Source organism: Triturus cristatus, chromosome 2_1 (assembly GCF_964204655.1).
Source record: "Triturus cristatus chromosome 2_1, aTriCri1.1, whole genome shotgun sequence".
Lineage (NCBI taxonomy): Eukaryota > Metazoa > Chordata > Amphibia > Caudata > Salamandridae > Triturus > Triturus cristatus.
Genome location: NC_140581.1, coordinates 999,067,337 through 999,094,722, shown reverse-complemented (window position 1 = coordinate 999,094,722; position 27,386 = coordinate 999,067,337). Strand labels below are relative to the sequence as shown.

The following is a 27,386-nucleotide window of genomic DNA, read 5'->3' as shown; positions in this document are numbered from 1 at the left end:
CTTTCAACACAAAATATTGTCTGTGTAGCACAAATTAGTGCCCAACTTTTCAGGAAAAGCAGAATTCCAGTCATTAATTGAATACACCAGACATCTTAAGTCATAAGGGTCTGATGAAGAACATGTGAAATGTCTGAGTTGAACATCACACCCAGTAACCCTTCCTCACCCAACGAGGAGCAGGTCCATATCAGACTCTCCGGAGAACCACTGACAACATAAATGTTCTACAGCTTGATTAATCGCACGTAAATGTATCCCATGTGTCTCTCTTAAAAACCCTGTCATGGATATTGGCCTTGTTGACCGGTGCTGTCCATGCCTTGCTCAATTGTCAAGCTACCTGGGCTGAATTTTACAACTCCTAAAGAGGCCTTTTTACCACAGAGCCAATCTCATGTTGCTATGTGTATTGTGCCTTACCTTAACAAAGTTACTGTGTTTTCTTTGTCCGGTAGAGCTTATGTCCTTCAATTTGCATGGGACAATGGTATTTCTATTCTCAGTGTACAAACAAAAATCCTTAACTGTTTCCAAACCCTCTGAAACATGTTCAGTGATTAGTTGGCATCTCATGATCAGTGGGCATCTCATGACTCAGCCTCTTGAAGTTCAGGTGCCTACCATTTGGGGCTTAGTAGATTGCCACCTGCTCAGGAGTCTAGAAACATTGGGGCATATCAACAACAACCGGCGATAATTATCGCTCAGCGCTCTTAGCGTGAGGATAATTATCGCCGGCTAGCGTGAATTTTTATCGCTGAGATAGCGTGCTATTAGCAACGCTTATCTCAATAGCGATAAAAATCTACACGCTAACAGGCTAACGTGTGATTATCGCTGAAAACCCAGTGATAATCACACGTTACCTTGTTGATAGGGACAGGCAAACTTAGCCATGATCTCCTCCTTCCATAGGATATCATGGCTAAGTCTGAAAATTAGCAGACGTAAAAAAGCAGCGTTAACCGCGGTTAGCGCTGTTTTTGTTGTCTCTAACAGGGTTAGCGACATTCTTGATAATAGGAGAAATGTCGCTTAGCAACATTTCTCCTATTATTTTACTCTGGAACGCCCCCTTTGCATCTCATTAGAGATGCAAGGGGAAGCGTAGAGTAAAAGGGTGCTAACATGCAAATTTGCGTGTTAGCACCCTGTTGTTGATAGGGCGCTAGTTTTATCTCTGCTTTTTTGGCTTTTAAAGCCAAAAAAGCAGAGATAAATCCCTTGTTGATATGCCCCTAAGTCTTAACTGTGACTTTTGGAGCTTAGAACAAGTAGTGTTCAGGCCTGCAGACACACACGTGCCATAGACTTGAACAATGGCGATGCACCTGTGACCCTATTGGTAGCTTCTTTCTGAAGCTTCAACTGGGAGCACTCCAGTGTTCTATTACTACTTTGGTACCTTATGGCTTTATATTATGTGGCCCAGGTGTATAGCAGCATAGCCTACATGTTAAATTATATTCATGATCAACAACAGGTAGCATCAGGAAGCAGTCTGTAGGTCAGACAGATCCGCCCACACAGATAATGCACCGTGCTGAAATGTCTCCTTCCATTGCTAGACACAGCAAGAGCTTGAAGTACTAATTGTCTTCCTTCCAACCCTGCAGTTGATAAACTCCTAAACTCTGCAGGACAGAAGACACACAAAGGCTAAATGCCTCATTCCATCTCTAATTGGAACTAAAAGCACATTATCCTGATAACCAGCATGCAGTATTGTAGCCAGGATGCCACAGTCCATAATGCAGATAAGGAAAATGTCCTATTTTTCCCCAGTAAGGAGTTAAAAGACAGGCTTAATTTGGGGTGTAGTGGACCCTTCATACCACTGGTCCCCAGTTTCAACACAACAACAAAGCAAGTGTCTCCAGTACACTGCTAGTACCAGAGCTGTACTCTCAAAAAGCCTGAGTCACATTTTAACCAAAAAACATTTGTTACATCATCGGCAACGGTTTGTTATGTTATGTTGATTTGTTAAGTACTGCTTATCACCCGGTAGGGTATCCAGGCGCTAAAAAAATAGAAATTACAAAATGGAAAAAGTTGTCTTTCTTTCCCCTTGAACCTGCCTGGTGTGTTATCCACAGAGAAAATAACACGTTACCCCATGAGAACTACCACCCTAGGTCTCTACCTCTCAACTCCCAATTGGAAGAGAGGATTTGAGGCGATTTGTAGTGTTTGTCGCTGGCACCCAGCAGGTACCCATCCACGCTCTTCTCTACCGCAGCTCCAGGGACCATACATTGTAGCACAGACTGTGGATGGTGATAAAGACAATTTATACTGTAGGGAGGATAGGGGTGAGATCCACAACTGACCGAGCGGACTCCGATTCGTCTCGTATCACTTACCAGTAATTCCAAATTAATCAAGAATTCCATCCATCACACTTTGTTCTTCTCTGTGAATAAACGTAGGTGGAATGGTTGTGGCTAGACACAAGACTGTCATAGACTACAAGCTGCATATCACTAACAAAACCAAAGAATACCTAGGAATGCTTGTGTTCCCTTTCAGAGAAGTGGCCTCACTGTTCTGGTTGAACTGTCCCTTGTGCTGCTGGAGGAGGCTGATTTGCATATAGCTGATACCTGCCTGTAGGGTCCAGAGTGATTACCAGTAACTGAGTAGAATTCGTGTATTCCATTCCTTACATTTTATCTATTAAAACGAGAAGAACTCTTCTGCGCTACCATTAATACCTATTTCTAAATCTGACACTTAGCACTATGTCAAAATTCCAAAAGAAATACCAAACATGCACCCTACCCAAAAGCTCCTAGAGGGATACACAGCTTCCATAAGTTAAGGCTATGTTAATCATGCAGTGGCCTATTTTATTCATGAGCCCTTTGAATTTATGGAATGTTTAGTCAACACCTTTTTTAAAATAACTCTTTTTAGAGATACATCTCATACCTCAGATGTGGGCTCGCAAAGCACATGACAGAAAATGCTAAAACACAAGTAGGTAAGAGTATAACCAAATTACAAAAACAATGGTTGATTTCAGTTTTGGGGGTAAAGAAAGGTATATGACAAATAACGCCAAAAACATTGGCAGCTATCATCACAATCACATTACAAAAACGATGTTCGATAGTCGGTTTCTGGGGCCCAGTGAACAGAATGCATAACCTAGCAGAAAAAAACACAGTGAGTTGTGTAAGAGCATAAAGAGCGAAAGAGTGGGTAGGACAGTGGAGCAACACAGCATTAGAAGAAGGGAGAACTCAGAAATGATACATCACTTCCAGCTACCCTCGCTGTAAAGAGTATGAATGATATCCCATGCGCCATCCATACCAGGCTATATTTCAACACTCCATCCTTAACAGGTGTCCCTGAATGCACAACATTCACAAAGATATACACCAGCTGAGTTTAGAGCACTGTCGTCCACCTGCCCCAACTCCACCCTGATCTAGGTTCTGTCGGAAGGACTTGGCAGCATCAATCTGCCTGGAAACACGTCTTCTCCTCTTGAGTCACCTTTAGTCAAACAGTAAGGCCAACAGAGTCTCAATGACCCCCGGCCACCAAATCCTTCATGCTTTCACGAAAGGCCTTTGCCACTATCTTTTTTGAGCCTGTCTTCGGTCCTACGTCTACCTGTCCCTACATACCTGTTTTAGCTCTAACCTAATGTAGAGTAATGCTGTCTTTACCCAGCATGCCTCTCTATTCAAAGGCAAGTGCTTCCGCACCTTGTTCATTCCCGGCTTGAGTTGTAGACCATGGAACTTATACCACGCTCATAAAACAACCGCCACAAACTGATTTTATTCCAATGCATTGAACTGTGAAGCGAGCTTCTCCATATTGACTGCAAACAGGGACCGGTCTTGACCGATAACAATGGATTGTGTTAATTCTCTGCATGTGTACTTTGGAAAAGACTCACTTGGACGTTTAATGGGGTCATTTATATTGACAGAAGAGCTTAAGATCCTTCCTGGAAGAATGGGCAGTATCATCCGTCATTCCACGTGGAATGCGAGATAGGGAGGGTGGCGTAATGCTGCGAGTTGACCTGTTTCAGTGCACTGCATGGGCGTCTGCCCCTGGAAGGAGAAGCTACTCCCTGTAATGCAAAACCTCCTCCAACAAACTAATGAAAACAATATGAAGTCATCCATTTTGCACGAGGGAGATTCTTGACTGGTTTGCCTTCACTACTCGTCTTTATGGCTACACATACTGAATACATCACAAAACTGCTGTTTATGGTTCCTAGAGATATCATTTTTAGTGGGGACACCAATTTAATTATAATATAGTTTATCAACAGAAATGTGGCTGTAGATCAGTGGCACTTAGGCGCTGTGTCTCACATGCTCGGGAACATAGGCAGCCCAGTGGTCTAACTGAATCACTAACTTATCCAGATGCAAGTGAAAATGGAAATAATGCTTGTCCTACTTGGAAAGTGCACATCTGTCCTTCCGTCATCTGGTACCCTTAAAGGAGTAAATACTGCTTGTCTTTATCAATGTACATTGCCCAAAGACAACAGCTGAAGGTATAATTTCCTTAAGGTATTCATCTTCAGGTTTTGCAGCAATTAAATTATTAAGTGAGTGGTATAACAGCATCGATCTAATCTGAAACGAAAAAAATATGATCGAATTGGATTATTACTGTAGGGATCTTATTACGCGCTGGGAGAGAAAAGAGTCTAGATTTATTCCGCCCAAAATGTGTAAGCTTAAAGTCAGAACATTGCCCAAATGTGTAAGCTTAAAGTCAGAACATTGCCCTAGGAACAACTATTCACAGGAGTGGAGGGCTTGAATGAGGGGCTAGTCATACTCAATGATGATGTTTCCTACCATGTCACAGTGATTAAATATTAGTGGGTAATATGGTGAAGGAATTCAGCCTGGACTGAATTATTTTATCATGAGCACTAAATGTCAAGCCACAGTTGTAGCCATGGAATAAAATGGTAAGCAATGCACCCCGGATGTTCTGTTTGGCATTTTTTGTGCAAGCATATTTCTCAAGTGGCCTAAAACCCGACAAGGATCCGGCAGTTGAGTTGGCAACATATATCCTAAAATGCTAGCGTTTGTTATCCTACAAGTAGTCCTAACAGAAGTCTTTTTCTTCTGTTTGTCCATCCATAGTGTAACGGACCCTGCATTGGACCGAGACTTGCCATACAACACAGGCAAGTCTTCTGCCAGGGAAGAGATGGGACCCCTGCGTTGCCGGAGCAGTGTAATACTCTACCAAGGTATGTCTAGGGTATGCAGTGCCTCATGTGCACATATCAATAAAACAAGCATGTACAAATCGGTTCAGTTGCATTTGCGTTTGTTTGATTTTGCCATGTTCAAATACTGTGAAGATGCTACAATATAAATATATGCATTTATGGTATTCTTACAAAATGCCCGATCAGCAAGATGGCTCATTGACGTAAGTACTTCCGGCTTTGTCTGAGTGTGTCGCTCTCAGGTAGGCCGGTTCATCCGGTTTAAATCGGTAAACCTAGAACCATAACATTAAGTAATAGTAAAAGATATTATTTATATTGCTACAAAACAATATTAGTCTTAAAGTGCTACGAGGCCCTATCATTGTCAGGATGTGCGCTATACAAATGACTGACATAGCATTATGATTCCTCACTTACCTACGAGGATTCTGAGCCTTTGACCCAAAACCCGTAAAAATCATCCATGCTGGTTCTGTTTGTGCAGCGCCGCAACCTTCCTCTGCTGGATACCCACTAAAGTCCAACCACTTTTCCCACAACCTCCTAAGGTTGACTGAAAAGTGTGTTTACAGTAGTGATTGGTGATAACAATGCAGATAACGGAGACCTCCTGCTCCTAGTCTGAATTTTCTTATTAACTAAGCAGACATTGGCAGTTGTTGTGAACTGTGAAGCTGTTCACCTATGAAGATATGTTATTGTTTTGGGAGACACATCCTTCTTTATGTCCCTGAAGCATATTCATGTATTGTTGGCACCTCTAGGTCATGGAAAATTCTCAGACCCATCAAAAGTCAGCTTGGTCGCCTCCAATCTGGCGTTCTTTGTGCACATGCTGGAACATCACTCCTCTGCTGGATTTAGTTCAGTGGCGGCACTGAGGATATGAATTTTAGAGCCTGTTATCCTTTCGTGAAGGCAGGCAAACAACATTTCTCACCAACTAGACCTACCACACCACTTTCTTTAAATTACAAAAACAAATCACACAAAGACAAGTGTTCAGTAAAACCACTCTTATACATGTTGTGGACGGGAGTAAACCAAAGGCCCTCTCGACAAAAATGCTATAAAGAGAACAGTGACTGTGCATAAAAGACATTGTATGCTTAGATAAACACAATGCCAGCTATTGACAGCTTCTCCATTATAGGATTAATCTGTTGTCACTAACCACTTCTCTGCCAGCCACTCCAGTCACTGCTGGGAATATGGTGGAGGAATTAACTGCTATTAAATTGATGAATGACTGGCATTAAAGCTAGTTGACTGTGAAATGTGTTAAGCAGTATAAGAACATTGGAATGTTGGGAGCTCCATTGACAACAATGGAGTGCTCTGGGCTTCAAATGGCCGGTAGAGGCCCGGAGCTCCAACAGTCCAATGTTTGCTCACAGCTGTTGCTGTGAACAAAGGTCTCATAGAGCCCAAGGGCATTTAAATCACCTCAGGCACCGTGATGCTTTTGTTTTATTTGTTAGAACATTCTGCCCTCTAGCCTTATAGCCCTCCGTATTTGGGCTAAACTGGCATTAAAGTCCTGCTTGCTTGTTAGGGGCCATCACCTTCGGCTCGGGCCTTTAGCACTGGAGCGGGCCTTTAATGGCCAGTATAGCCACTGCGGAAGGCTATAAGGCTACAGTAAACTGCCAAGACAATTTTAACATTTAGGTACATCTAGGAGTACCACAAGAGAGGTCGGAGTTGATCAAGCCAAAGTAAAAAGTCAGGGAAAAAGTAATCTCTGTGGACCTTGAGTCATGTGTGAAACCCAGAATATAGAGTAGAATAAATGTTTAGACGTATCAGTATTAGACCTTTTATTAGAAAGCTATTGGTAGAAAACATGATTGAAAGAATTTGAAGGAAAAAGAATTTACAGAAGTTCTTTTTTGAGAAAACACTTTTCAGAGAAACTGTACTCAAATCTTCACTGTATTTACAAGTAAATGTAATACCTCACTATACATCACAGTACATAAAACACGACTCTACCTATGATATTTGACAAGTGCCTAACCCCAATAATTCTAGGATCACAGCTAGAATAGTACATCCTATAATCATAATATATTAAAGCCACCACAGTACTAATAACCCTAAAATAATATTTTATTTTGCATAATGATGTGGGAACTGGTGTTTTGCCTAAAATCTGGACAAGCACATTTGTTCAAAATATTCTAGAACTGGGACTAACGAATTAATTTATCAAGCTCCTAAATACCGTTGGTAAAGATTGGGTATATTTAGAAAAAATATTTTCAAACTAAAAAGTTTATCCAAAATTAAAGCAAGGTGCCTATTTCTGAAGCAAACATTACAATCATGAAGTTCTTATTACAAGGCACTTCTAACATTTCCTTCTGCAAAATCACAATTGTATTTTTATTCCTCAATATATTTCTGCTTGAATAAGCCAGAAGAGATTTAGGATTTTTTATCGAGCACCTGATGCTTGTGGAGAATGTGTGTTTCAGGAGCTTCTAATAAAACTAAAGGATCATTAACAAATTTCACTTACATACTTTTTAATTGCAAAAGTATTTATTGAAAACAGAAACAAATTATTTATAATAGTACAAAACCAAGGGGTGAACAGGAGAGATCAACCCTATATTTGTATCTGAAATACCTCAATACAGCATATGTGTTCAAGTAAATCCATGAGACGTCTTAGAATTTTTTCCATTAATCGGAAAAAAGAAAACAAATTAAAAATGCAGATAGGTATAGTAAAATAATTAACTATCAGTGAGACAGCTAAAAATGAAGCTCAGAATGAGAAAGGAGGGTATGCTATAAACTGATTTAACAGATGAGTTACCAGAATATCTTAGTCAAAGTTCTTATGAAAGAATAAGAAAGTGAGAACTTAATTGCCTAAATTGAAAAAGTTAAAACAGCAACATGGAGTTAAATTTCCCAATTTCTAGTTGTATCATTTAGCCTTTTTATATTGTCAAGCATAGTTCTGGTACAATGATATTTCTAATGATAGGGTGAATATTGAAAGTATTTTAATGACTCTATTTTCTAACAAAGTAATTCATGTGAAGTCCAACAAACCAAAGTCCTCTGTACCACAGAACAATTACATATTCTATTCTCCTTCTAATCTTGTCTTGTGGTTTCTCTATTAAGGAGAGTTTAAACAAAAATCTTCTTAGGGTCATTATAAGAATATCAGGGTTAACAAATAGGTCATGTGTTGCAGAGATTGAGAGAAACATGGCATCATTTGGATTTAGCAGTTGTTTACGATGATACTTTAATGTCCTTTTCAAAGCTAAAGGATGTTTGCAACTTATCTAATTGTTCATTTCTCAGTACACCAAATTATGATGTATTAGAAAACATTAATACAGTATGTGAAGCATCTACAGGAACGGTACATAAATTCCCAAACATATTTGCAATTTCATCACATTGTACAAAAATGTCCATGTTCTATAAGGCTTTGTTGCTGACAGTTAACTTTCACGAAAAATCGACAAAGACGAGAATTAGGAACAGGACCTTAATGGTACATGGCCAATTTCAATGTGGGAGAATTTATGGGAAACATTTCACTCATCATTGAGAGTGGCAAGTACAACACAGACTGTTTTTTTCTATTTTGACTCAAAATTTTACCTATGACTAATTCTCTTGCCACCGATAACTGCTGGTTGTGTAACTTGATTAGACGGTTCTGAAGCAGGTTGCATTGACTACATATTGGAAACTTAAGTATCCTTCTCATTAGATAACATTTTTCTGGTAAGTTTGGTCCCAGCTTGGCATGAATTGCCAGGAGGAGGCGGATTAGTGGAATAGTGGATGTGTCACTGGAAATAATGTTTCAACAGATTACTTTAAATTGGACAGATTATAGGAACATTATCTTTAAACACAGGCAGAATGGCATTTGGTACTATCTTAGACTGGATAGGGCCATATTTTTCCCCAAACATATTTAAAAAAAGAGCAGAGATACGGGGTCCGTTCATGCTATACTTGTCAGAGACTAAATATACATTTACTCTTGCTACAGTTGAATACAGGACAAGCCTTCTTTAGTTGTTGTCATTTCTATATATAGTTTATTTTTCCATAAGATTGTATTTTTCTGTAATTGCTGCTTATACTTTTGCTTATTTTAGTAACATATCTTTTGTCATTGTGATGCTTATAGAGGCACCTACAAATGAAATTTTTCTTACATTTTGGTAATATTTTTTATTGTTCCTCCCTTATTTCTCTGTTTATCTGCCCTTTTCCCATCTCATAAGATCCTCTCTATAAGAGCTAGGTAATTATTTTTGATATCTATAGCACTTCATTTTCTCTCTATGTTTGAATGTATGTTTTATTGGGTGCTGAACACCTTGCCGGGAAAGTGCAGGGGGGGAAAGATTAACCATCCATGCATATGGTCTGGTACTTACCCATGTCCCCTACTCTAACTACTGACCCTGGGGTTATGGATGGCATTTCCCTCCCCTTCAGCATAACACTTGGGAGACCACACAGATAGTTTTACTTTTTTGGATTAGGGGGGAGTAACCACCCCGGCCGTATTTATTAACATTAACAAACAAATTAAAACATTATATACAGAAACTTTATGTAGAAAGTACAGATACATTTTGATAGTCAGATATTCCACGGCTAACCTTAACACAGTCTAATAAACAAGACACTCCTACCGTAAATCTATCAATGTATGTATTTACTTTCTGCGTGTCCCATCTAGAGCCTACGGCAAAGTCAATGACTGGCAGCCCTCCCGGTCCCCGTGTACTAATAAGGTTGCGCAGGGGGTTGTATTGTATTGTATTGTATATGGGCTTATATAGCGCACTATCACCCTACGGGTATCCTGGCGCTCTGACAAAACAGTTGGTAAATTATGCCGATGAGGAGTATGCAGCGACGGAGGCGATCAGGCTACTGGGAAGAGCCAGGTCTTAAGACTCTTTCTAAATTCCATTAAGGAATCAAGCTGTCTGATCCTTGGAGGGAGCTCGTTCCACAACCGCGCACCTGCCACACTAAATGCCCTCCCACCCATCCTGACACGTTTGAATCTGGGTTGTGCCAGCAGATTGGCGTTAGAGGAACGCAGCTGTCTCGGGGGGAGATAACGTGAAAATCTCTCCTGCAGGGGAATCGGGCCCATCCCGTGTGCTGCTTTGTGGATCAGGCAGAGAGATTTAAAAAGGATCCTTTCTCTGACTGGCAGCCAGTGGAGCTCACGCAGCGCCTGAGTGGAAGAGGAATCGCGTTTGCGGTTTAGCGCCAGCTTTGCTGCAGCCGACTGAACTCTCTGTAATCCCAGCAAAATATACTGGGGGGCGCCCAGATACAGAGAGTTACAGTAGTCCAATCTGCTGAGTACTGTGCTCCTTACAATCAAGGCACGCATCTCCCCTGGCAAGAACGGAAGAATCCTGCGGAGAACTCGTATTAGTCCGAAGCACAGACTGGCTGTCTTGTTCGCCTGCGAGTTCAATTGCAGGTTATTGTCGAACAAGACGCCGAGATTACGGATGGTGTTTGCTGGAACCAGCGGAGCCTCATCAGGAGCAAGCCTAAACTCCAACAGCTTATCGGATGGATACTTCCCACGGGCCCCCCCTACGCCCTGTGCCTTACACTCCATTACGGGGGGCTGCAGACTTCTGCATACTGGCGCCTTAATGCGCGTGCGGGGGTGGCCCCAGGCCCACTGGGAAGGATGACTCCTCCGGCCTCCGCACTCCGAAAGCCTACCTACCGGCTGTCACTACCCCCTGGAGTTATATGGTGCTGACCGTTGAGGACCGAAGACTATGCTTACCAATCATGACCTTACCGCCTGACCAGAGACACTCTAAATACGACAATATCTAATTGAAAGAGAAATTCGAAGTTGTACTTTTATTTATACATTACTACAGAATCGCTGTGCATACCATTGCTTTGTTCCCTGCCAATAATTTGGAAAAAAGGGGACAAAAATAATCAGTCACAATACACAAACTGAAAAACCAAACCTTCCAACAATACCTGCCATAGGGGATGGTGGGTGGGCAAAAGAAAGAAACGTTACGGGCCCGCAGCCGGCCCGGTGACCCTATCTGTGGGGAGCAAGAACAAGAGACTGTTCTGCTCCCCACCACCTCTTTTTAAAGAGGGCGCCCATGCCGACCGGCTGAGACCGGTTAGCTTGGACGCAAGCTGGACGTTTCTGCGCCAGAAGCACTAGAGTGCTTCCGGCGCACAAACAACCACTTCACTTATTGGTTGCTGCGGGGGGGGGGGGGGGGGGGGAAGTGCAGCGTCACTCGCTGACGCGGCCTCCCTCCCCCTTCTGGGTGGCCAGTGACTGGTGCGACCGCCATAATGGCAGTGCGGCCTAGTCAGCCCTCGCCTTTTCCAGGATTTCAGCATAGCTCGGGACTAGGACGGCTTGAGATCCCCCTGTAAAACCCTGCTGTATATTCACTGCTCTAATTCACTCAGTTCAGTCCCTCGTAGCGCACCTCACGCCAATCCATGCCACCGAGAAGCTGCTGAGGTGAGTTTGGCTTGTGTCCAGGGGGGAGCGTGGACAGGGACGCCTGGCCCTTCCTGTACACCCAGACTCTGTAAGAGGAAGGGGAGGTGGACAAGAGGAGAAAGGTCTTTTTTAAATAGACAGGGGCATTTTTCTGCATGACTTGTTAAAAACGTGTTTCACCTCAGCCCCGATTTTAACTGAAACAAAATAACTTTGGCAAGAACTCCAATTGCAAACGCCCTTCAACTTTATTGCACCACAGTCTCAAGGTGACCACTTCCAGTTGCAAACACCGTGCCGCATAATGCATACTGCAGTGAATTTTAGGGGCAGTGTTGCCTGCTTATTTATTTGGCATCAAGCCAGTCACAGGTAGGACACGACATAATATATATTCCCCAAGGTGTGATTTCTGATGTTGTGTCATCACTCATCGCCTTCCTGTTTCTGGGCTTCCGTAGTTTTCCTGTAGAGTATAATGAGCTCTGCAGCTAACCAACCAAATTTAGATTTATGCAGCTCTCAGCTTATAAACCAAGCGAAATGTGCCAAAGTAGCCACATAAAAATAACCCGAATAAAAAAATGCAATTTAAATGGGGCAGGAAGAGCCAAGTTCCGCTTTACTTCCTCCATCTGTTTATCCACTCTTACGTCAGGTGCTGCTGCTGCCCACTGGTGAGACGTTTGTGCTGATATAAGCAGTATGAAGATGGAGAGAGACAGAGCCAGGCCAGAGCAGAGTGAGGACAGCAGGGGCTGTGGAGCACGGCCCTTCTCAAATTGTGTTTATTTATGTGAAATACCGGGAGAATACCGACCAGCGCCTGTCAGCACTGCAAATATAATTCTCCACTTCTCTTGAGTGGTGTGTAAAGTATTATAGGCCAGATGTACAAAGCATTTTTGCGGTCACAAACGTCTCGATTTGCAGATTCGGACCATTTCGAATGGCAAAAAAGCTGTTTCTTATGTACAAACACCAGATTGTGATTCAGTTAAAAAGTTACCGTATCACAATTTGGGCTTGCGACCCAATTCCCATTCGGTATTTGGAAGGGGTTTGTTCAGGACGTCCCTTCCAAATACCGAATCAGAATGGTTTGTATTAGTGTTTTATGTCTGGAATCAAAGTGTAAATTATTAATACTAATTAATATCGACTACAGAAGTGTAGTGGTAATGCATTCGCAGGCCCTTCCCCTTTGAGAGTCCATTGGTTCCATGAACTACTGCCTACTCTTAAACAATGTAAGTTAAACATTTCATTTTTTTTTTTAAAACATCCTTTTTTATTTTAAGAAAAACTGGTTGCATTTCCACCCCCAAAAAATGCTTTATTTAAAAGCAATCACTGACATGGTGGTCTGCTGACCCCAGCAAGCCCCCATCCCAATGCTGGCTTTGATTTCTAGTGGGACACCAATGGCGACCTACCTCATTAACATTCATGCGGTAGGTCGATTAGCAAGTCATTAGGAATCAGTAATATTTTGAACTGACCTGTTAATACATATGTCGTTCGGTAATTTAACACACTAGTCGCAAAAATACTGGTTGGAAATTGCAACCAGTATTTTATAACCAGAGTTTAGTACATCTGCCCTATATTCCTCCCCCCTCTTCTAATTTAGGAGAGTGAATGCAAACATAATCATATATAAACCACAGGGCCTTTAAGGCCCATTTATGTTCAGTCTGATCGCTGTATGACTGACTAGGAACTCAGATCCCACTCGACTTCTGCCCAAGCTGGAAACCAATAAGGTCAATTCTGCCCTTCCCGTCCATTTCGAAATCATTCTGATGGGAGCTCTTCTCCCCTTTGATCTTGAAACCATGCTGCTCCAGACCCTTTTTTCCCCCTGTTAGTTATCTACTTGTCAGATAACTCCACACGTTTCTCAGGATAGTCTTCACAGAGATCAGGGAAGGTCATGAGTGGGTTAGTGCACTCTTCCCTGAATCACTTGGCAATTGTTAACTGATTTATGGACTGATAATCTTTTGCTTCTATTCCTCGATCCCATTTATTCCAATAAAGCATTATCATGGATCTGGCTCTCAAACACCATTTTACTCTCAGGGGCAAGTCCTGGCTTCAATCCAAACCCTCTAATTGGTGCATCTTTCATGCATTCACATGCCAGTTTATTATTCTCATATTTTCATAGACAAGGGAACCCAAAGGTGTGTCAGGGACCATGGGTACAGTTATTTCTAGAGGAACAAGTGGTCCCTTCCAACAGAATACTATACAACAATGTACATAGAAGTCAAATAGTTTCTATGACAAAGAAAATGAAATGAAGTAATAAAAGAATTTAATAAATGTTGAAAATGGTCAAAGGAAACAAAAACATATAAGGTGGGAAACATACGGGACAACAAACAGATTAACACAGCTCAGACATTTATGAAGTGACTACATAAATAATAAACAATTACCAATGCTATCCTTATTACAATGAAAAGAAATTGCAATAGTCATGGTACTACATGCCGAGGACGTTTCGATCCCTTTTTAGAATCTGGGGATCATTATCAGGACTAAATTATGTATGCCTGAGACAAGACATGCCTGTGGAAGAGAGTCCACCTTGCAGAAATGACAATTGGTGTTCAAGCCATGAGCAGGGATTGGTATGGTTGCTGGCAGAGCAAGCTGTAGGGATACAGGTTCCAGTGTATAGCGACAACCAAGCGAATAAATATGGAGCCACGGGAAGCGCGGGTTCAGGGGGTAACCTAATCAGGGTCCAGAAGAATCCAGGTCGGAATGCAACGAATAAACCAGGCAACGAAGCAGTAGACGATCTCCGTCTATACTACCTAAACTTGAGGAAGGAGTGGCAGCAATATGCGACTCTCTGCTGCAAAGGGCGACCACCAATTGTCATTTCTGCAATGAGGACTCTCCTCCACAGGCATTTTTTGTCTCAGGCATACATAATTTAGTCCTGATGATGATCCCCATCATCCAAACAAAGCACAGAGCCCACCCAGAATCGCAGCGTTGATCAAGAGGTGTAGGTCAATTCCCCCACCAACTGTAGGGAGCGTCCAGGCTTCATGTATCCTACTGGTGCTTCAGTTCTTCAGATGAGACCGACGGGAATGGCGGTCGTGGTTTCTCAGTGCCAAGCAGTCACAGGCAGTATGTCTCTCTTGGTGGGAAACCCGCAAGGCACTTTTAGGATTTACTGAGTGCCCCATAATCACTGGCTCTTTGGAGCATGTTGTGGAGGTTTGCTGATCTCAGGGCATCACCAGTATGGCGGCTCAGTAATACTGGTCCTTCTCCTGAGTCACACTAGCAGCTTCAGTTGGCCCTGCCTCAGCTCCTGGTAGTCCTCTTCTAGGCAGCATGTTCCTCGTGTAAGGGCACCCCGTGCTTCTAGCTGGTCTGCTCCTTCCTTCAAAGCAAGCACAAGGCAGTTCCTCCTAGCAGGCTGTCAAACTCCCCAGATTTCTGGTCCTGGACTTGGTAAGTGGAGTTAGCAATCATACTTATACTAAGTTTGCAGGCAGAGTTTGTGTTAAGTACAAATCCATTCTGGGATCAGGTTCAGGCAGTTCTTAACTTTTGCATATTTCTTCCAGACTGGCCCAGCCACAGTCTTTGTCTTACATTTTCAGCAAGAGGGTGGGGTTCAGTTGGGAGGGAAGACCCTGAGTATTAGACAGGTGACCTCCATGCCATGCTTCAGAAAGAGTCTGAAAACCTGGCTATTCCCTAGGAATGAGAGCATTGTCTCCCACTGATAGTCAGGCCCGTTGCTTACTGATGTCATCTGCTAAGTTGCAGCGCCAGGATACCCGTGGGGTGACAGTCTGCGCTATATAAGCATCACATATAATACAATACAATACAATACAAGACCCAAAGTAAAGGAGCAAAAAGAGAGAGGCTTCCCTACTTAACTACTACAGAGACTGTTGGGAGTAACACTTCAAGGAAAAGTAGAACAGGAGAACTTCCCTGCACTTAAAAAGCATCTTCTGACTCCTCTCCTCCATAACCTAATGCCCGGTCAACTACAGGGAAGCTCAGGAATGCATTAGAGGAGCCGGCTATTGACACTGTTGTCTGGGGCTCTCTCCAACCTCCATATTATGTATTACTTTGGTTCAGAAAACTAAAATGGATGCAGAACACTTGCTTCTCCAACATTCTACTGATCAACAAACCTTCTCCAACTATGCGCCCAGATCTGTTCTGACTCACCTGGAATTCAAAAAGAAACTGAATGCATATCTCTGCAAGGAGTACTACGTCTCACCCCTACACATGGGGGCATATTATCAAGCACGGCGTTAAAATTATCGCCTCTTTAGCGGCAGAAAACTGCCGCTAAAGCGGCGACAATGGGCTTGATAATATGCCCGTGGGAATTCCAATAGAAGCCCATGTTGACACCAGAACATGGGCTTCTATTGGAATTCTCTGCGGCATATTATCAAGCCCATTATCGCCGCTTTAGCGGCAATTTTCTGCCGCTAGAGCGGTGATAATTCTAACGCCGTTTCTTGATTATATGCCCCATACTTGGGGACTTGTTCCCATACACTTGTAAGTGATCTGGAATTGTACTCTGCGGCCCTCATCCTTTGTTCAGTGTTATTTTGCTTTCCAACTAAGTTTGAGACACTATTTCTTATTGTGTATTTGACTTTACATTTTTACTTTGTTTTTACTGTACATATATTGATGTATGTTGAAATATTATTAAAGTTATATGTTTTTACAAAAACACAAAGCTCAGTCTGGTCATTCACACCTGCAGTGCAGCTCTGGTAACTGGGTTGTACTGTACACCTCCTTTGAGTTAAGAGAAACCGCTAGTCCACAGCTACCCAGAAATGAAGGAGGCTCGAAAGGCCAAGTTTTCATTGCAGACCAAGTAGCAGGTGTCCTGGTTAGTGCAGACCAAAATGAATGTCCTACAACTGCATTGATTACTGTACTTTGGCCATTTACAAATTCAGAAGAACCTCCAAAAGGTCCATATTGCTTGTCCGAGTTGCATAGATTTAATGTGTTTAAATTATTTCATATAGATTTGCAGCTCCAAAAATAAAAAAACAATCAGACATCTAGTTTTGTTCCTTCGAATGTCTCCTTGATTGCCTCCTTCCAATTCCTTTGGCCTGATGGGAACACCTACAAATCCTACTGACTGCTCTGCCCTCTGTTTTGCTCTCAGAATAGAAAATCCTAAATTGCTGGATTTTACATGGTATCCTACCAAACCATTCGCAGTCTTCCATTTTGTTAGCCATGAAAGTCATTTGCTAAAGCTCACTCGTGGTTTGGGTTGCACTTTTGAGCCCTGAAAATTAAAATTCAGTCAGATCTTCAGATTGACCAACAACTATTAAATCAATCTCCTCCAAAATCGATTACCATTAAAGATTCCTCATACAAATTCATGTTGATACCCTGAAAACTTGACTGGATTATTCATTGGGTTGAAGAGTCCTACTCTACTCATGGCCACATCACTTAGTACACCATTTATTGAGCATTCAAATACATGTTCCATTGTTTATTTGTCCACATATGCACCCCCGACACACACACTCACCCGACACACAATTAATTTGCAAGTTCAGTGGAGTGTCATAGAAATCCTTTATATTAGTAACAAATGGTTTCTTTTCTAGGCCATTCAGTACTCAGAACTGTTGGACTGATATCTGCGGAGTGCAGTGGAGAGTAGCACCTTGGACGCTATGCACAGCCACATGTGGCAACTATGGCTTCCAGTCACGGCGAGTTGAGTGCGTGCAGCTCCGAACAAACAATCCTGTACAAGAACATTACTGTTCCTGGAGACCCAGACCAGTGAACTGGCAACGTTGCAACATCGCCCCCTGTGAAAATGGTATGTTTCCTGAAACAAGAGAGTTCTTTGCACCCCACACCAGTTCTCAAGTGGTGAACTACCTCCTATCCGTGTTTCATGGTATTTTGAGAAATGTATATTGGAATTAATCATTCTGTTGTGGTTTTCACCTTGGCTTTGATTCCTTGATTTCAGTAGCAGCTGGCACGGATTGAGGCTAGCGGGGCGGGCGGAGGTAAAGATAAAAAAAAGAAAACGTACCTCATTGTGTCTCTCCACGTCTCTCGTCCTTGTCCCTCTGCTCCAGCCGGAAGAGGAAGCAGCCAGGCTCCCCTGACCAATCACAACGCTGCAATGCAGCATTGTAATTGGTAAGCACCCAGGTTCCACTGACCAATCAAAATGCTGCAATGCAGTATTGTGATTAGTCTAAGCGCTGTGGTTCGACGCTCAGACAGAGAATGTGGGCTTGGGCATGTTCTCCATGCAGGCTGTAATGCAGCCTGCATGCAGAAAATGCAAAGTGCAGAGCAGACCAGCCCTGCAAAGATGCAGTAATAAATGAAATTATAACATCGTCCAGATATTATAATTGTATTTTTCCTTCATTTCCACTGCTAAGAGCAGTGGGCCACACTCCTCCGCCTCAGCGGATGAGCCGCCACTGCTTTATTTGCCAATTTCTGATGTATTCTTTTGCTGCTTATTTGGTGAGTATGCAAGATTCTCTTAATGATAGTTATGGAATCTTACATGGGTAGATATTAATATTTGTTTATGAATTTGACAACCACAATATTGGGATCAGAAATGTTATACAGAGTACATAGTAGCACTTCAAGGAAAAATAGGGCAGGAGAACTACCTAGGATGATTATCATAAAGACGAACAGAATGAGCTGCGATGCGGATACATCGTGCCAGTTGTATGATTAACTTAGGCAATGACATGTACATTTTAAGATGAGAAGTTTTTATGACACCAGGAATATATAGGTAAAAACTATGTCCATAGTTATACATGTATAAAAGTGTGGGAAGTGAGAAACTGATCACTCACACCTCAAGAGTTGAGAGAGGAGGCCGCTCAGTTGTATGGTGGTATGGTGTTTCGGTGAAGGTGGCCTAAATGGTAAAATTATCAGATGTGATAGAAGGTTATGGGTGGTAGATCTTTAGTTACAAATTGGCATATGTGGCACAGGATGTCATAAAGGTAGGTGGGGGCATACCATTCACTCCTTTAAAAGCCAGTGTCAGTACGGCTCTGTTTTGGGCAGAGCGTAAGCCAGCTTGGTGGCTATACAAAGCCGTGCAGGTAAGCGTAAGAAGATTAAACACTGATGAACGATGAAAGGAGGTTGTGATGTGCAGTAATAATAAAGTTAAATGCATGTGAAAGTGTAGTTTCCGCCTAGTGAAGGTCACAGAAACCCAACTGGATGGAATTAAGTAGCTTGAGTCTGAGATGGTTGAAGGCCCCTTTATCCAATTTTTTGGAGCAGAAAGAGGAACTGAATAACCACAAGAGAGTTAGAAGGAGAACCATGGGTATTTGAAACATGTCGGACAGAAGCCGCTTATTAACGAACACTTGAACAGACAGGCCGAACAGAGAAGAACGCTGGTTGTGAGAGAAATCGGTTTAATGATTTGACAATAGGAGAAACACCACATGACAATATTCACAATGTTCTACTGCCACCACTCCCGGTTACTCTATCGCAAAAGTCTTTCCAATTGAGGAGTCAGATATGGACACGTGCAACATCATCCCCATCAAAACCAAAATATCATGTTCTTCTCAGAGCTTGAAGAGGTATGAATTTAACCATCATATTGATGCCAGACTGTTCATTTTCTAGGGCCTCACATGCCATAGGATCTTTACCGTAAATGGAAACACTGACGGGTACATTCATGACAGACAGGTTCCAGACTACCATCCATTTTATTTCCAATAGCTGTGTGAGTAGGTGAGCATGACAAAAGATTGATCTAATTTTCAAAACTTTTGGACAAAATCGTTCCTGAAGAAACACCATAATATTAAGTAAGCGTAAAATGTGAAGGTAGATCAGAAGTGCAACTCGCTGGAAACCCCATGTGCTTCCACGCTGGTCACTTTGCTAGCCTGTAGTGTACCTGGTACTCTCAACTTTCGAACACGACATTTTAGAATATATGCCCCTTGTACCTCCATGGAAACCAGCAAGGGGGTGATAGACTCTGTTTCACTCGTGACGTGAACATTTGTTTCCTGTGCCTTTGGGTTTCTACCTGTCACCTCCTCTTATGATGGCCACATAAATGTACTCCTACTTCAGAGAAATAATCCTTCTGTACTGTTGCAGATCTTAAAGTGCTTCATAAGCGCACCTCAAAACTCTCTCCAAAACCTGAAGCTTTTTATCGAAATACTTGAAGAAATGTGCTACATATGCATCATTTTGGCCTAATATTACTGACAATTTCTTGAAACACTCTTCAGAAAGACTTGACTTGCTTCGCGCCATCAGTCGCTCCATGGCCCATCCTTTTTGCAGGCCCAATATCTTTCCTGGAAAGATAGAAGTGCAGACACACATACAACACCAGGGTATCCGAAGAGACAATTTGGCTAGCACTACAAAGTGTGGCCAATGCATCTGTGATTTCCAGTGCCAAGGTCCCATAGTTTCTCTCATTGTATTCATTCAGTTCCTAGCATAGCCCAAATCCATTAAGAAAAACCAAAACACTTTATCTGGGGACTTGAGATGACACTTTCTAGACATTTCTGAGTAGCAAACCAGCATCCAAACAAATTAATCTTAAATAAATTCTGTTGATCTGTTAACGGGCGTCCTTCCTAAATAGTTCTACTTTACTAACAAAAACAAATAGTGGTGCAGAAAGCTCTGTAGAGGTCGTGCTAGTCCTTCCTCTCTTTTAACTAAATGTTTCCAATTGAAAGCAATTAACATTAAAATGGAGGATTGTTAGGAATGTTTGAATTTGGTCTGAAAGAAGCAAGGAGACGTGTTCTCAGACTGAATTACTGCTTTCTACTTGTCTTATTACTGTAAGTAATGAGAAAGCCTAGAACACGGTGCCTCATTATAAACAAATGAAAAACAGTATCATCGGGCTGAAAGAAAAAGAATGTTTGCAGAGTTAAATGTTCCCCGTCGGCCAATAATAATAAATCAAGTCTCAATAAAGGGAGTTTAGCCTCATGGTCCTGTATTGCATCTTGTTTTCTGGGAGCAATTATGATTTTATCGCTGAGGTAGTTCAGGAAGCCATTTCAGATGTCATCAGAAAATAACTCTTGCACTTCCTGTCATGACAACTGATTCTAAGACCTTTTACATTCCACAGGAAAGTTATTTCACTGTATTAAAATAACATTACATGCCAGTATTTCTACCTGCAAGAGCCCTTTTTGGTTCATATGTGTTTGATCCCTGCAGAGCACGGTGACGCGTGGTGACAGCTTGAGGGCCGCACTCTCTTTGAAGTCCTCCACATCTTTGAAACCAGATGGTCCCATGATTGTTAGCACACTCACACAATCAGGCGGATTGCTCATAGTACTTTCTTTTTGCTTAATTGATTGGAATAAAACCCCACAATCCTGTTATTGTCTGCCTGTCTTTTTCCAGCAGGTATGGATGCCCAACATATGCAATATTTTCCCTCAGGAACAGCAGGTGTAGAAATGACTAACATAGGTCATGAAGGCCTGGGGCAAAGTTAATCGGAGAAATGCACTGGTCGGTCTCCAGTCCACATTGTTATGGCTTTGCAGTCGCATAGCAAGGGAGGGGGCTGGGGACAGTCTGCCCCAGCAGCACGAGTTTTGGGGGCTGCAGGCAGCACTGTTACCCTTACCCTCGTCATCGTCTGTCTCCCCACCGCCACTCCGCCCCCGCTCTCACCTACTGCTGTTGCAGGGCGGCAAACGCAGGGACCGCCACAGGCAGCAAATGGTCTGGCTACGCCACTGTGGCTGTGGCACAGGCATGGGAAGGCTGGATAATTATAGAGGCCGCTGACCACCATCGCATTCATTGCTTTTGTGACTCCCCCTTCTAACAACTTAATCCATGGCTCCATTGAAAACAGAAACAGTAAAATGTGTTGATACCCACGCTCAGATACGGTGAGCCAGTGTTGAGGGTTTCCTGCCAGTGCCTCAAATGAGAGAGCTTGGAAAAGGATCCTTGTATTGTAACCATTCTAAAGTGAAGCATTGTGGATAAGATCACCAAATGAATGTCCATGGAGTGAACTGCAGTCCATAACTGCTGGTGTGTCATCAGCTATTTGAGGGCATTCTGCACATTTAGGGGCATATCATCAAGGCCAGGCGATAATTATCTCTCAGCGCTCTTAGCACGAGGATAATTGTCGCCGGCCAACGCTGAATTTTATTGCGGAGATAGCGTGCTATCAGCAACGCTTATCGCCAAAGCGATAAAATTCAACACGCAAGCGGCCAACTGTGCGATTATCGCTGAAAATCCAGCGATAATCGCACAACGTTTGGCAAAGCTTGCTGATAGGGCAACGCAGATTTAGCCATGATATCCACCTTCCATAGGATATCATGGCTAAGTCAGTTGAAAAGCAGGCGTAAGGAAAGTAGCGATAACTGAGGTTATCGCTACTTTTCTTGTCGCTCTGCAGGTTAGCGTGTGGCTAGATAATAGGAAAAATGTCACTTAGCAACATTTCTCCCGTTATCTTGGGGTGGAACGCCCACTTTGCCTCTCTTTAGAGATGCGAAGATGGGCATTGGGGGAAAGGGCCATAGGGCAAGGATTCACGCGATAGCGTGACCTTGCTGATAAGGCGATAAAATTATTGCCGCTTTCCGTCCGAAAACGGACGCTAAAGTGGTGATAATTTTATCGCCTGGCCTTGATGATATGCCCCTTAGTTTGATAAGCCACTCTTTCTATCTCTTCTCTCCACTTTTTTTTTTTTAGAGTTTTATATAGCGCGAATGTGACTCAAAGGTTTCAGAGCTCTTTACACATGAGCACAAATTGTTTTACAGACGGACACCTTCATTTTACTAGGCACACAGAGATTAAGTGATTTTCCCAGAATCACAGGATGTTGAGTGTCCCTGCCAAGACTCGAACCCGGTTCCCCAGCTTTGAGGTCAACTGCTCTAGACATCAGGTCACATCCTTGGCTATGTCCGTCCATTCCCTTCTATTCCCCTCAGCTCTTACCAGCACTTCCGTATTGCAAGCATTGTTCCACCTTGCAAGATAATTATTAATATACTTTGGGGCATATTTATTAAGATATCACGCAGCGTGCTGCGTGATAGGGAAAGGGCAGGAATGTGCCGTAGCTAACAATGTACAATGCATTCCTTTCTTTTCTCTTCCAGGGGATCCTCATCAATAGTCATAAGCACTGAATATTCCCGCCCATGTGCGGGGACCCCGGAAATAATAAAATTATATATGTAAAAAACATACATATATACAGCTCTGTATATGTATAAACATATATCATTTTTTCCAAGCAAATGCAGCTCCCATAAAAGGCTAGGCAATGTAAATATACACATCCAATAACACACATATATATATATATATAAAGGTATAACAATACACCTAAATCTCTTTTTTTTTTTTTTTTTTTTTTTAATGAGGTAAACACTCATGAGAAAGCAAAAAATAAAGAGAACAAACTGTGGAAAAACACAGATGTACAACACATTGCCAGCCTGCAGGCTGCATTGCAATATAATACCATAGAGACTAAAAAGCCCTGTACAGGTAAAAACTGGCACCGTGCCTTTAAGGCAGCCCTGACTTCCATATCCCATCATGCCTCAGGGGTGACAGTTAGGTCAGTTGTTCTTTCCGGCTCCTTCAGTCAGGACCCTGGAATTCAGCTCTCTTCTTTTTTGACTCTTTAGTCAAGAATTATTACAACTTTAAGATTTTTTTGGACTTCTTCTTACAACTTCTGTGAGGAAGTCAGTATCCTGTGTTTTTCTGACTGATTTTTCAGCCGTTTTGTCAGAAAAATGCCTTCTTTTTTTGTTCCATGCCCATCTTGTGGAAAAAAGAAGGCTGCGTCAGACACACATGAGGTGTGTATCATCTGTCTGCCGGACTCTCACTCTCCAGCAACATGTCGTCATTGTGAAGACCTTTCCAAAAGGACTTTAAAGGAGAGGGAGAGGATTAGGCTGTATGGCCTAGCAGAACGGTCGACGTCGAGGCAGTTGGTCCCTGTTTGCTCCCCATCGACGTCGGGCTCGGCGTCGAAGACTCCAGCGGCGGGATCGTCGCGGAGAGGTGAGGAGTCAAGGGGAAGTCATGCTGCAAAGAGAAAATCGTCGTCGACTTTAGATTCAGCGTCGAAGCGGATGCGTTCGACGTCGACGGCGTCTAAAAGCTCGGCGTCGAGGTCTCGGCGCCACAGTTCAACGTCGAAAAAGCATCTGTCGACGTCAAGAGAAGATCGATCGACGTCTGCACAGAGATATCGTTCGTCGTCGAAAGAAAGACATCGTTCGACGTCGAGGTCGGCGAGACATCATTCGACGTCGCGAGAAGTACGTAGGCGATCTCCACAGTCGACGTCGAGACCAAGATCGCCGTCAAGATCAAGATCGCCGTCGAGGAAACATCGTTCGACGGCGAAGAGGCTTTCGACGTCGTCGGAGCATTCGACGTCGAGACAAAAGTCTCCGTCAGGAGTGACGTCGGGGCAGACGCCTCCGTCAGGGCCGACGTCGAGGCAGGAGCCTCCGTCGGAGTCGACGTCGAGGCAGAGGCCTCCGTCGGAGTCGACGTCGAGGCAGAGGCCTCCGTCGGAGTCGACGTCGAGGCAGGTGCCTCCGTCGGAGTCGACGTCGAGGCAGGTGCCTCCGTCGGAGTCGACGTCGAGGCAGGTGCCTCCGTCCTCACAGGTCTCCAAAGCTTTGGTGAGGTACATGAAGCCTCCGTCGAAGATAATCTCGACGTCGAGACAAGAAGCTCGGAGCCTCGAAGATTCGAGTCAAAGATCTCCGGTGATAGGCCTATCACCGTCGAGGCAGCCCTATGTTGAGGGTACGCAGGAGGTTTCACATATTCGCCTCACGATTCGACCAGTCTCAAGGCGAAAATCTCCTCATAGACTGATATATACAGCTCCGGAGTCACCGCGTATCATTTCTATCTCGCCTTCAGGATCAGAGGGCTCAGGTTCAAGGTTAGGATCACCAGAGCTTGTACATCAATCTCCAGTTCCTGCAAGAGAAAGTTCGCAGGAGGAGGACAATGCTGTGCCTCAGAGTCCCGTAAGGGAGATGCCTCAGGACCCTGCTATGACAGACACAATAAAGGCATCGCTAACAAGAATAAGGGGCGTGGTATTCCCAGCGACACCGATCAGACCAAGATCTCGAGAAAGAGAATCCCGAAGTCACTCTCGAGCACCAAGAAGGCGATCCAGGTCTGCCTCCCTCAGAAGAGAGTCGACCAGATCAGAGAGAAGGCGCCGTAGGACCCCTTCTACCTCCCCTTCTTCCAGATCATCCAAAAGGGATTATTCACCGACACTCTCGGAGACGCCACCCTCTCGGGTATCTCCGGTAGATGATATTTCTACATTTCAAGAAGTGTTGTGTAGAGGAGCTACAAAATTAAATATCCCTATGCCGGTTCAGGAGACCACCGCATCCATAATTTTTGAAACTCTTCATGAACGCACAGTGACACGCCCGTTATTGCCATTAGTCCCCGGTTTGCTACAACCGGTAATGGATATCTTTCTCACGCCAGCAACCACCAAAACGGCGCCGGCGAGAATTCTAAAAAAGTACCGTCCAGCTCCGGAGGATCCGCTATTCCTTAAAACAGATCCTCCACCGGACTCTGTCATCACCGCCGCTGCCAGAAAGACGCATGCAGTAGCTGGATCTTCAACGGTGCCACCAGATAAGGACAGTAAAACGCAAGACTCCTGGGGGAGGAAAGTTTGCGGCTCAGCATCCTCAAGCTTGAAGGTGGCAAGTGCCTCGGCGCTTCTGGGGCGCTATGATAGGTCACTATGGGACTCTCTTCAGAGGTTCATTGAAAAAGTTCCATCAGAGGACAGACGGGACTTTGAAGAGATTTTGCATGAGGGGAGTCTGGTTTCTAACCAGATCATAAGTGCAGCGGCGGATGGGGCAACACTGGCAGCGCATGAATATGCACATGGAGTCACAGCCAGAAGAACATCCTGGCTTAGATTGACGGCCTTGAAACCGGAAGCGCAGGCAAGAATTTTAAATCTGCCTTTCTCCGGTAGTTCTCTTTTTGGGTCCCATGCAGACGAGGAAATGGCCCGTATGAAAGCAGAGCTGGAGACCATGAAAGCAGTCGGGCTTGAAAAGAGAAAAGAGTTTCGACGCCGCAAGGGAAATGACAGGCGCAATTACCAACAGAGGGTTCAAACCCCTCATTGGCAAAAGAACCAGGACCAGCAAGGTCAAAAGAAACAGCAATACCAGTCCCGCAAGCCATCCAGGGGACGAGGTAACAACAGGCAGTCTAATGCTGGAAACAAAGCACCGGGGAAGCAATGAGAAACCGCTTCCTCCGATGCTGTCCACCGCTCCGGTGGGAGGAAGTGTTGCGCATCATCTTCCAGAGTGGCAGACAATCACAAAGGACAAGTGGGTACTCAATATACTGCGTCATGGGTACTCGCTTCGTTTCAGAAGTCACCCCCCATCGATTCCTCCTGTCAAGTCATCCCAGCATCTAAAGCAGCTCAGAGAAGAGGTAGCGACGCTACTACTCAAATCTGCAATAGAGAAAGTGCCCATAAACCAGAGAGGAAAGGGAGTTTACTCCAGATATTTTCTCATCCAAAAGAGGAGTGTGAAGGTGGAGTTCAGACCCATTTTAGACCTACGGATACTGAACAAGCACATAAGAAAGGAAAAATTTCGCATGCTGGCGCTCCACCAAATATATCCTCTTCTCCGGATGGGCGATTGGATGTGTTCACTGGACCTTCAGGATGCATATTTCCATATTCCCATCCTAAGGAATCATCGAAAATTTCTCAGGTTTGTGGTAGGCAACGCTCACTATCAGTTCAAAGTCCTCCCATTTGGCCTGAAGTCAGCTCCTCGAGTATTCACAAAATGCGTGGCAGTAGTAGCGGCTGCTCTGAGGCGCGCAGGAGTCTTCGTCTATCCCTACCTAGACGACTGGCTAATAAAGGGCTCATCACCACAGAATGTGCGGACACAGCTGTCGCTATGCCTGAACTTATGTCGCAGGTTGGGTCTCAGAGTGAATGTCAAAAAGTCCAATTTTTCACCAACGCAGAGGATCCACTACCTGGGTGCAACTATAGACTCCGTAGTAGGAAAAGTGTTTCCTTCGGAGGAAAGACAGTCATCCATTATGCTAAAAGGCAGACAGATTATGACCAGCAATCTGTCGTCGGCAAGGCAAATCTCATCTCTGCTAGGGGCCATGGCATCCTGCATCTTCCTAGTGCCCAATGCCAGGCTAAGGATGCGTCCTCTCCAGCAAGATCTCGAGGACAAATGGGATCAAAGGAACTCCCTGTGGGAAGAAAAGGTTTGCCTCTCCTCTGCAGCCAAACAGTCAATCAAGTGGTGGCTGAAGCCAAGGAATCTGCAAGTGGGGATTCCCTTCCATCAAGAGCCCCCAACTCAGACCTTAATCACCGACGCATCCCTTCAGGGATGGGGTGCGCATTTTGGGACTCTGCAAACTCAAGGACGGTGGTCCAGCAGCGAG

General features: G+C 43.7%; 1 protein-coding gene across 1 annotated transcript in view; it reads left to right on the top strand.

Moving 5' to 3' along the window:
* ADAMTSL1 (ADAMTS like 1) overlaps positions 1 to 27,386 on the top strand; it is a 731,209-nt gene that overhangs the window by 690,781 nt on the left and 13,042 nt on the right. Inside the window, exons 27-28 of the mRNA XM_085634733.1 lie at positions 5,148 to 5,257; positions 17,435 to 17,655. Of these exons, the coding sequence (XP_085490859.1) occupies positions 5,148 to 5,257; positions 17,435 to 17,655 (331 nt within the window). The remainder of the gene's footprint in view (positions 1 to 5,147; positions 5,258 to 17,434; positions 17,656 to 27,386) is intronic.